General features: G+C 34.0%; 2 protein-coding genes across 2 annotated transcripts in view; both read left to right on the top strand.

Moving 5' to 3' along the window:
- LOC145683649 (solute carrier organic anion transporter family member 74D-like) overlaps nt 1-17,320 on the top strand; it is a 498,670-nt gene that overhangs the window by 460,502 nt on the left and 20,848 nt on the right. The window contains exon 11 of the mRNA XM_081754989.1: nt 15,571-15,674. Coding sequence (XP_081611115.1) covers nt 15,571-15,674 — 104 coding nt within the window. The remainder of the gene's footprint in view (nt 1-15,570; nt 15,675-17,320) is intronic.
- Nucleotides 10,308-12,991, top strand: LOC145683650 (uncharacterized protein F54H12.2-like). The gene is made up of 2 exons (XM_081754990.1): nt 10,308-12,203; nt 12,873-12,991. Exon 1 carries the CDS (start codon nt 10,891-10,893, stop codon nt 12,199-12,201), a length of 1,311 nt encoding a protein of 436 aa, XP_081611116.1. The 5' UTR covers nt 10,308-10,890; the 3' UTR covers nt 12,202-12,203; nt 12,873-12,991.

Here is a 17,320-nt window from a genome sequence, read left to right as displayed (position 1 = left end):
TTCCCTATTATTATCATCATTTCTTCTAAAATGCTCAGATTCCCGTCATAGAATTCGTATACTAGCTATGTACACAGGCGTGCATTAAGAAATTTTTTGTTGGGAGAGGTCCAAGCTTTGGGCGACGGAGCTCAAATACTACAAGCCTCTGTGTAGTATTGAACGCGTATTATTTTGCACTCGAAAAGACAATAAGTACTTGTAAAATACTTTCATCTATATTGTCATAGCGTCCCTTTCAGCAGCGAGGCTATATGAGACGTGGACACTAAATCACCAAGGCCCCCTATCGCATCACAAGTGAACGCTTTACCATTGATTCACCGAGGCCCCCCTAGTACTTGTAAAAATTCTTTCATCTATATTGTCATAGCGTCCCTTTCAGCATCGAGGCTATATGAGACGTGGGCACTAAATCACCAAGGCCTCCTATCGCATCACAAGTGAACGCTTTACCATTGATTCACCGAGTCCCCTTAGTTCAAAGTACAGTACTCATGTAATAATATTATCTAACATAAAGTTCACTTGTCGAGGGGGCTCCCTGGGGGTAATATTCATACACGTAAAATATTTTAAAATAAACAATATTAGTACCGATTCCATAGTTTTCGAAGGTGCTGTATTCAATAAAGACACTTTGAAAATAGTAATATGCCATCTAAGGGGTAAAAAAAGTGGTGAGCTCACGGGGTCTCCCTGGGGGGTAATATTCATACATGTAAAATATTTTAAAATAAACAATATTAGTACCGATTCCATAGTTTTCGAAGGTGTTGTATTCAATAAAGACACTTTGAAATCAGTAACGTGACATCTAAGGGGTAAAAAGTGTTGAGCTCCCGGGGGTGATATTCATACACGTAAAATAAACAACATTAGTATCGATTCTATAGTTTTCGAAGGTGTTGTATTCAATAAAGACACTTTGAAATCAGTAACATGACATCTAAGGGGTAAAAAGTGTTGAGCTCCCGGGGGTGATATTCATACACGTAAAATAAACAACATTAGTATCGATTCTATAGTTTTCGAAGGTGTTGTATTCAATAAAGACACTTTGAAATCAGTAACATGACATCTAAGGGGTAAAAAAGTTGTGGGCTCCCGGGGGTGGTATTCTTACACGTAAAAATAATATAAAATAAACAATATTAGTATCGATTCCATAGTTTTCCTAGTGTTGATTCCATATCGTGACAGGATTCCAATTTGTGACTTCCCGTGCACTAAAGATGAACGCTGTATCACGTAAGAAAAAGAGATGAAATCTTTTAGTTTAAAATGTCTTCCCTCCCTCATTCACATGTTAAGGGGAGCATATGAATAAGACACATGTAGGAACGGTTTTCCGGGGAAAGTCAATAGCATCTTTTCGTTAAGTTGTAAAGAAGATAGCATTGAATTTGTGGTCGCTAAAATTAATGACAGTATAAAAGAAAGACGGGTAGAGAGGAGGAGGAGGAAATACGGATTTCGCGTTCACTAAAATTAACGATAAAATTCTAAAACAGAATAAGTATAAAAGGCCGTGTAATCTACATATCTTCATTAGTCAATACATTTGAAAGAGATTGTGAGCATACATTTGTTTCACTCCTCATCCCATGGAATAGGAAGAAAAGTTAAAAATATTTAAAAGGTATGATGAGAGATTATTTCATTGACATCATAAAGTTCTGTCTTGTATAGTATATATTTATATATCTAATATATATTGATTTATAAGTAACAAAATTCATTTCTTTTTTATTTTAGGTTGCATACAAATAAAGATAAGTGTAATCCTTTTTCCTATTCCCGTTGATATTATTATTATTATTCCTTTTTAATTACTTATATATTACATTTTACTTATTCGTATATTCTTTTAAACACTTATATATCCTTTCAAAATATTTATATACATATATATATATTCCATTTAAATAAGATTTATATATCCTATTATATATCATATTCATATACCGTTTACACATATTGCATTACGTATATACATCTGAGGAAGAAAAATGGCAAAAGAGAGTACGCAAGATTTACTGAAGGAGATTACGGTCTTCATTAATGACATTGAAGAAGAAGAAGAAGAGGTAGTGGGCGTAAATAACGAAACGCAAGTTCTTTTAAGTGAAATAAATGCCATAATCGGGATAGAAGAAGAAGAAGAAGAAGAAGAAATGCAAGAAGAAGAAGAAGAAGAAGAAGACGCAAAAGAAGAAATGGAAATAGATCATCATGAAAAAATGCAAGAAGAAGAAGACGGAGAAGAAAGAATAGAAGAAGCAGCAACAGCAACAGCATCAGCAACAGAAGAAGAAGAAGAAGAAAGAGAAAGAGAAACTAATGAAATTCAAATTCCAGTAGAAAAAGAAGAAGAATATGATGAAGAAGAACTATTACAAATATTGAACAGTGCTAGCAATAGAACGATAACAGAAGAAGCATCAGGCCGTATTAAAGAAATTATAAAGTGGTTACAAGAAGGAACAGAAGAAGACGTCGAAGAAAGGAGAAATGAAGAAGAAGAGCTGCTAAATTTCACGTTTTCCCAAATAATAGGAGAGGATTACAACAAGGAAGAGATGAAGATAGAAGAAGAAGATGATAAGTTTTACACGAATGAACTAGAAAATTGGATTAACAATTTGTTTCCCGATCCCAGAAAAGAAGAAGAAGAAGTAATATATCCCTCAATTATGGAAATATTAGCAGAGGCTAGTGCAGAACAGGAAGAAATGGAAGTCGATTTAGACGACATAGAAAAAAGAATGGACGAGTTGCTAGTCGTATTTCAAGCACAACGAAATTCAAATATACAAGTAGGATTCGGAAATAACAACCGTAATGATGGACACAATAGATTTCGTATAATAGAAGAACGAAGAAGACAATACAGAAGATACAATATGGAGGGTAGAATGCTACGATTCCGTCTAGCCCCCGTGCGTGCAGATGAAAACCCTTTTACGGCAATTGAAGCAAGTCTACGGGCACTAATAGATTATTTGCTACGTAATGTGGACCAGCATGATTACGTAGGAATAACAATTACAAATGAGAGAGAAGGACACCGACCATTTTGGCTGTCATTTAGAGAAGCAAGAAATCTCTCAGCAGAAGTTCTATGGATAAGTTATGAGAAAGTACTGCAAAGTAATGCGGCTTTTCTTATAAATGAAGATTGCATCGTGAATTTTCATCATGTACGTATGCCAAGAGGACAAGGTGGATTAAAACAACATGTTATGAATACTGAAGAATATGTAAAGGCAAAACGTGGTATTATCACAATTAAGAATAAAGGCACAAGATGTTTAGCACATGCAATCGTCGTTGCCATAGGACTGAAAAAATACAAGGGAAGAAATCAAACTGAATATAATAGATATGTAAAACATCAAAGTAAATATATCATAGAAAAAGAAGCAGAAGATCTGTGTGAAGCTGCCGATGTAGATCTTAGTCATGGTGGTGGAATTCCTGAAATACGTAAATTTCAGGAATATTTAAAGGATTATAAAATTACAGTGTATAGGGGCTTTTCAGGAAGTGATGTCATGTTTGAAGCACCACCAAGTGATAATGAAAGAACACCTTTAAACTTAATCTTTGTAGATAACCATTACAACGTCATTGAAAGCTTGACATCATGTTTTAGCTGTAGTTATTATTGCGAAAGCTGTCATAAGAAATATGAAAACAAGCATGCACATTTGAAACATTGTACAGCTGTATGTTTTCGTTGTCATCAGAAGCCACCATGTGATTTTAAAGAAACCCATATTACTTGCAATGATTGTAATCGAGAATTTTATGGACAGTCATGCTATGACTATCACAAGTCAGCTCCGTATCAAAATGGAAAGCCTTTATGTTCCATTGTGAAATGTTGTGCCCAGTGTTTGAAAATTTATGTAGTAAAAGAGAAAGGTTCTCACGTATGTGGAGAAACTTATTGCAACATTTGCTATGCTATAGTACCACCCAATCATGAGTGTTACATGAAAGTGAATGAAAGAAGAAAATCGAAAAAAGCCAATGAAAAAATCATCATGGAGAAGAAAGCTATGATTCTGTTTTATGATATTGAATGCACACAAGATACGAAAATAGAAGACGAGGACGCAAACATATATGAACACATACCTAATGTCTTGGTTAGTCAACATGTATGTTACCAGTGTTATGAAGATAACAACATCAAGAATGGTTGTGTCATTTGTGGAAAGCGAGAAAATATTTTTGACGGAGAAAATGTAATAGAAGATTTTCTAAAACATCTTCAACAACGTCGACCAAACATTAAATCAGTAATCTGTGTTGCCCATAACTCAAAGGGATATGACGCACATTTCATCATTAAGACCATGGTTGAGAAGATGAATTGGACTCCAGAAGTAATCATGAATGGAGCAAAAATTCTCTCTCTTAAAATAGGAAACATAACCTTCATCGATTCACTAAGCTTTCTTCCTATGCCCTTAAGTAAATTAAGTGGTGCATTTGGGCTTCAATCGTTCAAAGGATATTTCCCACACTTCTTTAATCGACGTGAGAACCAAACCTATGAAGGGCCGCTTCCAGACATTAAATATTATGGAGCAGATACTATGAAAGTAGACGAAAGACGCAAGTTTCTCCAATGGTATACCGAACATCAAAACGACACATTTAAAATGAAAGAAGAACTCATCAAGTATTGTGTACAGGATGTCGAAGTATTACGTCAAGCCTGTATTTCATTTATGAATACATTTGAATCTGAAACTAATGTCAATCCCTTACTTGAATGTATTACAATTGCCAGTGCATGTAATTTGGTATATCGTAGAAATTTCTTAAAGGAAAATACAATTGGTATCATACCAAAGAACGGATATCGATGGAGAGATGTACAATCAGTTGAAGCAGTACAATGGATAGCTTGGGAAGAAAAAACCAGAAACATCCAAATTACCAATGCTGCACGTAGTAAGGAAAAACGAATAGCATCAATGAAAGTAGATGGTGTATGGACAGATCCCAACACAGGAAGAATACACGTCTGGGAGTATGAAGGCGATTTCACACATGGTTGTATCTACTGCTACCCTAACGACAGAGATAAACCCATCTATAACAATGCTACAGATACCATGGAATTTCGATATGAAGCAACAAAGAAGAAAATCCAAAAATTAAAAGATTTTGGCTGTGAAGTGCATGAAATATGGGGTTGTGAATTTAAAAAACAATTGGCAGGAAATGAAGAGATGAAGAAGTATGTTAGTAATCATCCGTATACAAAGAAAACATCACTAAAACCTCGTGACGCTTTTTATGGAGGACGTGTGAATGCCATACGTCTGTATCATAAAGCACAAGAATCTGAAGGAGAAACCATAAAATACAAAGATGTTATTTCATTGTACCCATTTATCTCTAAGACTAAGAAGTTTCCAATTCGTCATCCTACTATCTACCTGCCTGGAGATTCAAATATTCCCACCATTGAAGAAGTAGAAGGATTAGTTAAGCTCAGTATTTTGCCTCCAAAACAACTGTTTCATCCTGTCCTCCCTTATAAATCAAATGATAGATTGATGTTTCCACTCTGCCGTACATGTTGTGATGAATTAATCCAAGCACCTTGTAATCACAACGATGAAGACCGAGTGCTACATGGAACATGGGTAGCAGATGAAGTAAGAAAGGCATTAGAAAAAGGATATAAAATAATAGATATTCATGAAATATGGGCATATGACGTTGTTCAATATGATGAAAAAACAAAAAGTGGTGGCTTATTTGCAGAATACATAAACACCTTCCTGAAAGCAAAAACAGAAGCTAGTGGATGGCCGTCATGGTGTGAAACAGATGAATTAAAGAAGAAGTACATTCAGCAATTTTATGAAAAGGAAGGAATACGTCTCGATGAGAACAAAATTAAACATAATCCAGCACTTAGAAGTTTAGCTAAATTAATGCTAAATTCATTTTGGGGAAAATTTGGTCAACGTGAGAACATGGGTCATGTCAGCATTATTAATGAACCCAAGGAATTATATGAAAAATTAACATCTCATGATATAGATGTTCATCAAATATTTCCAGTAAATGATGACATGTTATATGTATATTGGCAATACACCGATGACGTTCCTGTTTCACTACCAACAGTAAATGTTGTCATAGCCGCATACACAACAGCACAAGCAAGATTAGAATTGTACAAATATTTAGATCAACTACAAGAAAGAGTATTATATTTTGATACTGATTCCGTCATTTATACGCAAAAACCTGGTGAAAGTACAATTCCAACTGGTGACTTTTTAGGCGATTTAACAAATGAAGTCCTCGAATATGGTAAAGAAGCCTATATTTCAGAATATGTATCGGCGGGCCCGAAGAATTACAGCTTACGTATTTTTGATCCCAGCACGAAGAAGGAGTTTCAAGTATGCAAGATACGGGGCTTTTCATTAAACTATGAATCTTCAAAACACCTAAATTTTGATGTAATGAAGAAAATGATAGTAGATAGTGAAGAGGATGCAGAAGAAGAGGAAGAATTTCGTCCTACTGAAGTAAAAATTACCAATGAGAAAAAAATTTGCCGCAGGAAAGACCATACTATCGTCAGCATGCCCGAAACAAAAATTTATAAGATAAATTATATTAAACGACGTAGAATTCCAAATTCATATGATACTCTTCCATATGGCTACACTACTTCCAACAAAAGAAGAAGAGAAATGTAATAAGGCCCTTTATAAATATACGTATGAAGAAAGAATGATCATATTCTTTAACATGGACACGACGTGGAAACACCCCTTTTCATGTATTGTTGCCGGACCAAGTGGATGTGGAAAAACTTCCTTTGTAATACGTTTCCTGTCCAAATTATCACGTATGGTTAATACATCGTTTCGTCATATTTATTGGTACTATGCAGAATGGCAAAATGCATACAGAGAAATTTCGACAAAAGTACAATTTATTGAAGGATTACCTCGAACAAAAGACTTTTTACCTGAAACTGGACCACATCTTATTATTATTGATGATCAAATGTGTGAAGTGAACCGCAATATAGTTGATTTCTTTACAAAGGGTTCTCATCATAGAAATCTTAGTGTACTATTTATTACACAAAACATATTTCATCAGGGAAAAGGAAGCAGAGATATGAGTTTGAATTGTTCTTATCTCGTATTATTTAAAAATCCAAGAGATAAATCACAAATTAAACATTTGAGTTATCAATTAACTCCTGAGAATCCAAAATTTCTTCAAGAAAGTTTCAACGACGCAACAAAGTTACCATATGGATATTTCTTTATTGATTTAAAACAGGATACGCCAGATGAACTTCGTTTTCAAACAAATATCTTTCCTGATGATATTTATCATTACGTTTATGTTCCATCGAAATAGAAGAAGAAGATGTGTTTATAATGTTTGTTTTAAACTGTGTTTCTTCATTCTGACAATATGTCTCCAAGAGTAAAACACGGAGATCTTCTTCGTACGCTGAGCAAAGCAAATCCTAAATTACGTAAAGCTATACTGGCCAATGCAGACTCTTCAGTGATTCGAAGTATTTGTGAATGTTGTTATAATGTATTAAAAGGGAATGTACCTCTTACAAAGACACAGAAAGCAAGATTAAAGCGATACAAGAGGACGCTTCGATATCTTGTGAAGAAAGGAAACTCCATCCAAAAGAAGAAGAAGCATTTATTAGTACAGCAGCAGGGTGGATTCCTACCGGCATTATTAGCTCCTATTTTAACTGGTGCATTATCAAGTTTACTATTCCGTTAGTACAATGGAACACGCAAAGAAGATGATTTTAGTTCCACCTGAAGTTCTGAATCGTATACAAACACCAACATCATCATCATCATCAGCCCTGGAGAAACGTGAATCTAATTTGGATCAAGAAATGCAAGAGATTTTACAGTTATCATCGCTTAGTGATGAAGAAAAGTGGAATCAGTATAACAATATTCTTCAAAAATATTTACATTTAATACGAAAACAAGAAGAACCTGTGACACTTTCAATTACGTCAACTAAATCAGAGAAGCCTGAAGTAGAAGAAGAAATATTATTATCTATACCCAAAATGTTTCGTAAAAGAGCTGAATTACTACTACATAGAATGAAACATGATGATAATATCACGTGGGATAATAAAGGAACTGTTTACATCAGAGGTGATAAACTAGAAGGATCTCACATTGTAGATTTAATTTCTGATGTGTCGCGACCCCGGAAACACACAAATCCACCGGGATGGGAGAAATTTTGTAATTATTTATCTTCTAATAACACACCTCAAGAACTTATTGGAAATCCAAAACGTTTGTCATATATTTTACGACGAACTAAAGCATCGCCAACAGCATCATCGTCAAGGGAAAAAATACCTCTGAAATCGTTTGCAGAAGACGACGAAGAAGCAGAAGAAGAAGAAGAAAAGGAAAAAGTAATATCTCCTATAAGGAAAAGGAAACGTGCCTGTAAACGACCAGTATGGTCAAGGTGGAAACCGTAAACAAACAGTTAAGCAAGATTTACTACAACCCTTCACATCCTGCCTCGTTTTCAACTGTTAAAAAATTGTGGATAGCTACAAAGAAGAAAATTCCTATACATTATATAAGAAGATGGTTACTGCAACAAACAACATATACGTTACACAAACCTGTACGTCATCGTTTTAAAAGAGATTTCTATGTAGTGAATAACATTGATGATGAGTGGGAAAGTGATATTAATGATCTTCAATCTCTTCATAAATTTAATGATGGATATCGTTATATTCTTACAGTGATAGATGTGTTCAGTCGATATGCATGGGCTGTGCCATTAAAATCTAAAAGTACAAATGATGTCTTAAAAGCATTGCAAATTGTGTTCAAAGACAGAAAACCAATTACATTCCGAACAGATAAAGGAAGTGAGTTTACTAATAAAACAATACAGAAGTACTTAGTGCACAACAAAATAAAACATATTACAACTAAAAATCCTGATATAAAAGCTAGTATTGTAGAACGTTTTAACAGAACTCTAAAAGAAAAAATGTGGAAGTATTTTACAAAGTATCAAACGTATAATTATTTAAATGTATTACCTCTTCTTGTGAAATCATACAATGAAGGTTATCATTCAAGTATAAAGATGTCACCTGCAAATGTTTCTCAAAATAACCTATTACAAGTATGGCATAATCAATATGATAATAAAATAAAGAAGAAGAAGAAGAAGAATCCAAAATTCTCAAAACATCTTAAGATTGGTGATACAGTACGAATTAGTAAAACTAAACGTACATTTGATAAAGGATATATGCAAAATTGGACTTGGGAAATATTTAGAGTGAAGAAGATAATACCAAGAGATCCACCTGTTTATGAAATTGAAGATTTAAACAAGGAACCACTGGATGGATTATTTTACAGAGAGGAATTACAACCTGTGACGTTATCAAAGACATTTTACATAGATAAAATCATACGTACAAGAAGAAAAGGCAGCAGAAAAGAATATCTTGTTCATTGGAAAGGATATCCTTCTTCTTTCGATTCCTGGATACCTGCATCATCCGTAAAGAAGATCGAGAAGTACAATGGAACCTGATGGAGATTTTTACGTTACGCTTCCCAGTAATAGTTCTATGGAATATTTTCCTGACAACACCTTAACATCATACACTACGAAACTTCATCAAAGAATGGAATTCCATGAAAAGTGGGAAGTGGCTATTGTTGAAATTCATTATCCTCATTCAATATTAAATATTAATGACGAAAATAATAAAATTTTTTACAAACCTGCAAAAAGTGATGAATGGAAATTTATAACTATTCCTGTACGTTATTACACTGACATATCAGAACTGATAAAGATAATAAATACGTACAACAGATTCACAAATTTACATATTTCTTATACTCGTGAGAGTAATACCTGTTTTATACGACGTCTTCATAAAGACATAGATGTAGACGTTGCATTATCACCAAGTGTTAGTGCGATGTTGGGGTTTGATCCAAGCGTTGATTTAAAGGATATGCAACAAGGCCAAAGCATTCCAAATTTACGTTTAGGACTTCCATCTACAATGTATGTGTATTGTGATATAATTCAATCTGTATTTGTTGGAGATACAGTAGCACCATTATTACGTATCATAAATATGAATCCTGTGAATCATACATTTGGAAGTAGTGTTATAGAAATTTTTAATCCTCCACATTATGTGCCTATAGAGAAGATGCATTTTGAACACATCAAAATAGATATAAGAGATAGTACAGGCTCTCCACTGGCATTCACTTTCGGAACTGTATGCGTTAAACTACATTTTCGACCAGTGCGTCAACATCGACAAATATGAATAATCCATATTTACAATATTATCAAAAACAAGCTCTTTCTGGAACTGGAAACGTTTATGTTGGCTCCCCTTATCAAGTTGGACATGGTATTGGAAGTTTCCTTGGAGGATTATTTCGTTCTGTCATGCCACTAGTAAAACAAGGAGCTAAAACAGTAGGAAAGGAATTATTAAAATCTGGAGCAAACGTTATTACTGATGTCATCATCGACAATCAACCTATTAACGAATCCTTTCATCAACGAATGGGTGAAGCGAGATCCGTCTTGCAAGACAAAGCAAAAAATAAACTGAAATCTATGCTAGGATCTGGATATCAACGAAGGAAAAGAAGAATTACACATCATTCCATCTTTAACCCTTCACCATTACACATCATCAAGCGCAAGAAGAAGAAGGGCAAGAGGAAACGTACACAGAAAACAAAGAAAAATCAGTCTTATAAGAAGAGGAAGTTATCACACGATATCTTTGATTAAATCATCACCATTATGGCTTTCTTACATCATCAATCCTGCGAGTGTGTAAAAAGTGAACTAGATATTTTTTCTACAAAACCAACGCAAACCAGTATATTGGATAATCATGTTGTTACATACAAACCAATCAGTTCACTAGCTGATAATGCTCCTATAGAGTTTGTCATCCCAGGAACAAGTGATGAATACATAGATCTACCACATACTCTTCTTTACATCGAAGCTCAAATCGTTAAGCCTGATGGATCAGCATTTGGTGAAAGTGATAAAGCTGTGGCTCCTATTAATGACTTTTTAAATTCTATGTTCAGCGAAGTGGAAGTGTATTTAAATAACAAACTGATTTCATTTCCATCTCATAATCATCCATATCGATCATACATTGAAAAACTGTTAAATTATGATGATTCTGCTAAAAATACTCATCTTCAATGTGCATTCTGGTTTCAAGATACTGCTGGACATATGGATGCAACATCTAGTGGTAATAAAGGATTTCAACAACGTTATGAATTAACAAAAAAAAGTGCAAAATTCGACATGCTTGGACATCTTCATTGTGATATTTTTAATCAAGATAAATTTTTAATCCAAGGAGTAGAATTACGTCTCAAGTTAATTCCTGCAAAGCCAAACTTTTGTCTCATCGCTAGTGATGCGTCTGTTGAGGCTAAAGTGAACATTTTAGACGCTGCTTTACATATTAAAAAGATTAATGTTAGTCCTACAATAAAACTAGCACATAACAAGCTTCTACAATCAACAACAGCCAAATATCCTCTCACAAGAGTGCAAATGAAGTCATTCGTCATTCCAAAGGATCTTCAATCAAAAACAATTGATAATTTATTTATGGGAGTATTACCAACACGAGTGATTGTGGCGTTTACACAAAATGATGCCTATACAGGAACAATAACTTCAAATCCATTTCATTTCAAACATTTTGACATCAATTTCTTCTCTCTATACATTGATGGAAAACCTGTACCTTCAAAACCATTACAACCAATTTTCGAAAACAACCTCTATGTTTCCTCATACCATACCTTATTCTGTGGATCAGGCATTCACTTTTCCAATCATGGCAACAATATTCCTCGCCTTGACTTTCCTCAAGGATACACTATCTTTGTTTTCGACATTACTCAAGATGGAGAAGCCAGCGCTGTGCAGCATTGGAATCTTATACGTCATGGGTGTGTTCGTCTGGAAGTTCATTTTACGAAGCCTCTACCAGCACCTATCTCCTGCATTGTGTATGGAGAATTCCAATCTCTCTTAGAAGTGGATCATCAGAGGAACATCATCATGGATTTTTAAAGGTACGTTATTTAAATATCATATCATATATGTACATGTCTGCATTTTTATACATGATGTCCTCTACACTAGATTTATTGAATGCTTTGCAAACAAATTCTTTATTTCACAATCATTTCGTTGGCGTATATGCAGCCAATGAATTACCAGCACATGTTCCACTACCTGCAGCTATCATCATAAATACAGATCCCTCGAACAAACTTGGCACACACTGGATTTCCGTATATATTCATACTGATGGCCGTGCCCACTACTTCGATACATTTGGATTTCCTCCATATGTAATGCATCACATTCAATTTCTACGTAGAAATTCCACTTCTTATACATTTAATAATAAACAAATTCAAAGTGTAAAATCATCCCTATGTGGGCATTATTCATATCTTTTCCTATGCTTCAAAGCTAAAGGAAAGTCCTTAAATGAATTTCATTACACTTTCTCATCAACTCCAGAAAAAAATGATCGTCGTTTGCTGTATTTACTTTTACAGGTAACCATGTCTTCATTCTTCTTCTTCGTTTGTTTTGATTACTTTCTTTTCATATTATTGCAGGTAGCCTTTTCTTCTTCTTCTTTATTATAATGTGTTTGTATGTATTATTATTTGTTCATGATTATAGATAAAATAAATTTTAAGTTTGTTTTTCAATTTTTTTCATTTCAGAGAGTAAAAGATCGTCATCGTGTGTATGGACATCATCTTCAATGTACACATTGACTTCTATCTACGTTTCATCACCAACATCAACAGCAGTAGTATCATCAGTGAACAGTATATGGCAGATGTGAAGTTATCAACACGTGAACAATGGAAACAAAATCTAACGTTCTTTTTAAAATGTACTATACTTACCGTCGTTTTAATTGTGTAAATATTTTCATCAACAATAAACACTTTGTATTATTTTTTCTCTTTGTAAAAAATGTTTTATTTCTTATTTTCTCCGTTTCCTAATAAATAAATATGTTTTATGATCAGCTATGTAATTAAATACACATATCATAAAACATATTTTTAAGTCATTGAATTAAAGAATTTAAAAAAAAAGATTCTAAAACTGATTTTTAATTCAATGATGTAATCATATAACTACATAATAATAATAATAATGAATTCAAATACTTAATCAGTTATTCTTTCGTAAATTAAATCAAGTATGTGAATTCAATATTATTATTATTATTATGATAGGACTTTTGTTTTTTAAAATTTTAATATTAATTATTTTAGTTCCTTTTTTTAAAATTAAAAAAAAAGTCCTAGCATACTTAAGACAAAGTTGTATAATAATAATAATTTCAAATACTAATTTTTATTTTAACATTCATTTCAAGAATTTGAATTCATTATGATTATTATTATTATTATTATACGTATCACTTATAATATACGAGGAAAAAAATATGTTAGGATTTTTTTCTTATAAAAAACTTTAAAATCCTATCATATTGAGGTGTATGAAACGAACACAAAACACACACACACAAATAAAACATTTCACTTTCCACTATATATATATATTTTATTACATTTGATATTACGTTGTTTCGTATACATGAAAAAACAAATTAACTTTCTTCTTCTTTATGAAGAGTCGTTCACTTCATTGATACCCTCCGAAGGATGAGTTTCGGTTTCCCCCCACCATGGCTGTGTCGATACACTATCAAATAAATCAGCCATAATTGAATCTATAAGTTTTTGTTTGCAAAATACTTTCGTTTCCAATTTTAATCGTTCACCATCAATGTTCACATCACTGTTCTTATCAAGAGAGACACTTGGAAAACTGATGTTCATACCATTAATAATACTCTGTTCATCTACACAGGTATGGATTCCGGCAAGTCCTCTGCATGTAAGACACTGTAATTGTACATGATTACGAATAGTATCTGTACACAAGTCAAAATATTCACGTAGCACAACACTACAAACTTTACTGTTTTTCACAGCATGTTCAATACACGGTAATATTTCCAAGAAATAAAGCCAATCACTTGAAGATAAGTACACAGTGTTTCGAGGAGCATGAAGTGTTCCTTTCTTCTCTAACATCACTAATTTTTCACCCATTAGTTTTCGTACCACCAGTTCGTTTTTTCGACCAAGAGATTTTATAAATGTAATTTCCACTTGAGAATTTAAATAGTCCGTAACAAATGGGGTTAAATGTACAAGTTTCTCCCACTCTGCCAAATTTAACTCCACTCCAAACACAAGTCCTTTGCCAACACGAATCACTGGTTCAAATGTATCACTATCCAGTCCGATACAAATTAATTTGGTTTTCATTGAATTAAGGCCATATTCAACATTTAACAAGTACTCTTTCTTGGTATCCATAGTTGACGCACAAGCACTCAAAGACATGTTACTCCAGTCGCTGGTCAGCACAGAATAACGACACTATGCATACAGATGACTGCGCATGCATGAAGAGGTGGGGCGAAGAGGAAAATTCATGTTTCATCTTGTTTGTACATGTCACCATACACTTACGATGAGTAAACCAGCTCAGTAAATTCAAGATCGTGCATGTTACGTCCAGATACATTAATCTTCATTCCTTTATATATTAAACAGACATTCCCACTTTGTAAATACGTTAATAATGCACCATTATCTGCTTCCAATTTTTCAGTACAACGTCCAGGTAAAATCACTTTTTCACCTCCTTCAAATGTCACACAGGCCTTCCTACCATATACCGTTGTAATTATCTCACAGTTTACAATACGAAATGGTACTCCAATCTCCAAATCTCGCATTTTTGTAAAGGGTACCATTGATGGCTTATTAAGCTTATCTAATAAACTCATTGACGATGACATCTTTAAATTTTTGACGTTTCTTCCTTTGCAACAGCTGCTAACAGAATGATCTACACAAACACATACGTTCCGCTTACGCTCTTCGCAGGAGGGGTGGGGGGTTTGGGGATTCAAATTATTAGCCAATAAACGACAAGAACACGAAATATTCATGTTTTATCTTGCTTTTTACATCTGGTAGGCGTCTAAGACTATGAGCATAGCAACAGCAAACCAACATTTTCCCACGGGCTTCTGTGGTAACCGTAAAAGGATATGTACATAGCAACTAAAGAGGAGTAGGGGGTAACGGGGATTCAAATAAACCAAAATTTTCCCACGCGCTTCTGTACTACCCGTAAAAGGCTATGAACATAGCAACTAAAGGCTTGTCGAAACTTGCCTCCCAATTCCAGGAAATGACATCGATTTCTAGGAAAACAAGATAATTTTTTGCTGACTCGGCCGTCTATCCAGCCTCAATTCTACTTAGACTACCACCATTGCAATGCAAGAAATTTGATTTATAATTTTATTTTCTCTTTTAGATGTGTAGACCCAAGTGACAAAGCTGTTTCAATTGGATTCACAGAAGTATTGTTGTGTGGATTAGCGTTTATCCCAGGTCCAATTATGTACGGAGCTCTATTAGGTAAATATTTCACACTTTTTCCACATAGCAAGGAGTTATATCATGGTTTGTGTTGCGCCCCCTCGAAAGTAGCTTAACTCTCAGATTTTGATTTTTTTTTTAATTTGCAGGCTACCACTACATATTATAGCTGTAACTACTACATATTACAGTACACAATACATACTTTAGCTGTATCCAATAGACACATAAAATTTGCTTAATCATCATCCTTAGTAAATGTAAGTACAGCGGGGCGTAGACGAGGAAAAAGGCAGAAGGCAGTACGAACACACCTAGCTGGTTGTGATAATAGACGAAGACTTGATCCAGGGGCGGATCCAGGACGGATTTCTAGGGGGGCGGTGGGTTGTAATATTGCTACTTAGAGCTACTTTTAAGAGCTCCAGACTCTGGGATGGGTTTTATTTTTATACAAAATAAAAGTTTCCTATTCTGGGGGAATCGCCCCCCTGGTTCCGGCACTGACTGGATCTATTTTTAAGTATTGTGGAAAAGTTTCGTCTATCACTTACAAGGATGTTATTATCAATAATAATCAGTGACGTATTTAGGGGGGCTTCCGGGCTTAAGTCCCCCCGAAATCTTATTTACTATAGTAAAATATATGAAATATCTTGCAGAATTTTCACATTTACAGGCAAAGCCCCCTGAAACAAAATCGTAAATACGCCACTGATAATAATAATAGTGTAAATTTGTGCACGAATGAAAAGAGAGTTCCTCGGAAATTGCTGTAGTTTTTAGTGGGTTTTGCTCCAGAGGAAAGCTTAAGCCTGGAAAATATATGTGGGCTCTGAGAGATCCCATAGAGATAATTAAAGTGCCTTGTGGTATACTAAATCTGCATCAAATTTTTATCTTTCGTGATATCTAATATCTAATTGGGTTTCTGTTTCTTACGTAATTTTAGCCTTGTGCTAACAACAATTTTCAAGATTTCTGTAATTTTCTATCAATACTCCAAGTTTCCATATCAGGGGTCTCTCAGAAACAACAAGAAATAATTCTTTGTAATGGTAGAAAAAATATACATAAACGTTGTTAGATAAATGCATTTTATTGTCGTATAAATCTAGACTTTAGTTTTTATGGATCTTTCATAAATTGCATTGTTGAATTAACTTAATTTACATCATAGAACTCGTCTATCAAACGAAAACGTAGCTATCTACTTGGCTATAAAGAGAACTAATTGTATTTGTTGTCATTTTCTGTGTATAGCCTTTTGCTATAAGTTACGGAGATTATAGACGTATATATAAACCTTCTTGCTAATAATAATATTCTTTCATTAATAATTTTAATAGGATAAGGAAATACTCTATTTCGTGGCAAGTTACGTGTAGTGTTAGATTATTACATGTGAGTGTAATTTGCTGTTGGTTTCAACGTGTGTCAGCTAGTCAGTGGAAGTATATTCAAGAAAAATGAACACTGAAGTTTTAATGAGTCCAGAAAATAGTAACTTTGGAGCAGTTGTATCTGAGTTACTTACAGAAGAAGGAGTTTTATCTTCTGAGGAATGTCCTGAAGATAGTCATCAGGAGATTGATACAGAGGGGTACTTTGAAAACGCTTAGGATACGTGATCCGTAACAAATAGTCCAAGTGAAACCCCATTTTCTAATGGCAACGAAACTTAC

The sequence above is a fragment of the Thermobia domestica genome, chromosome 4, assembly GCF_964235325.1.
Source record: "Thermobia domestica chromosome 4, izTheDome1.hap1.1, whole genome shotgun sequence".
Taxonomy (NCBI): Eukaryota; Metazoa; Arthropoda; class Insecta; order Zygentoma; family Lepismatidae; genus Thermobia; species Thermobia domestica.
Note: the sequence above shows the minus strand (reverse complement) of the source record. Positions and strands in the feature narration are given on the sequence as shown.

Coding starts and splice junctions, on each gene's coding strand:
- LOC145683650 (XM_081754990.1), top strand. CDS start 10,891: ATGGCTTTCTTACATCATCAATCCTGCGAGTGTGTAAAAAGTGAACTA.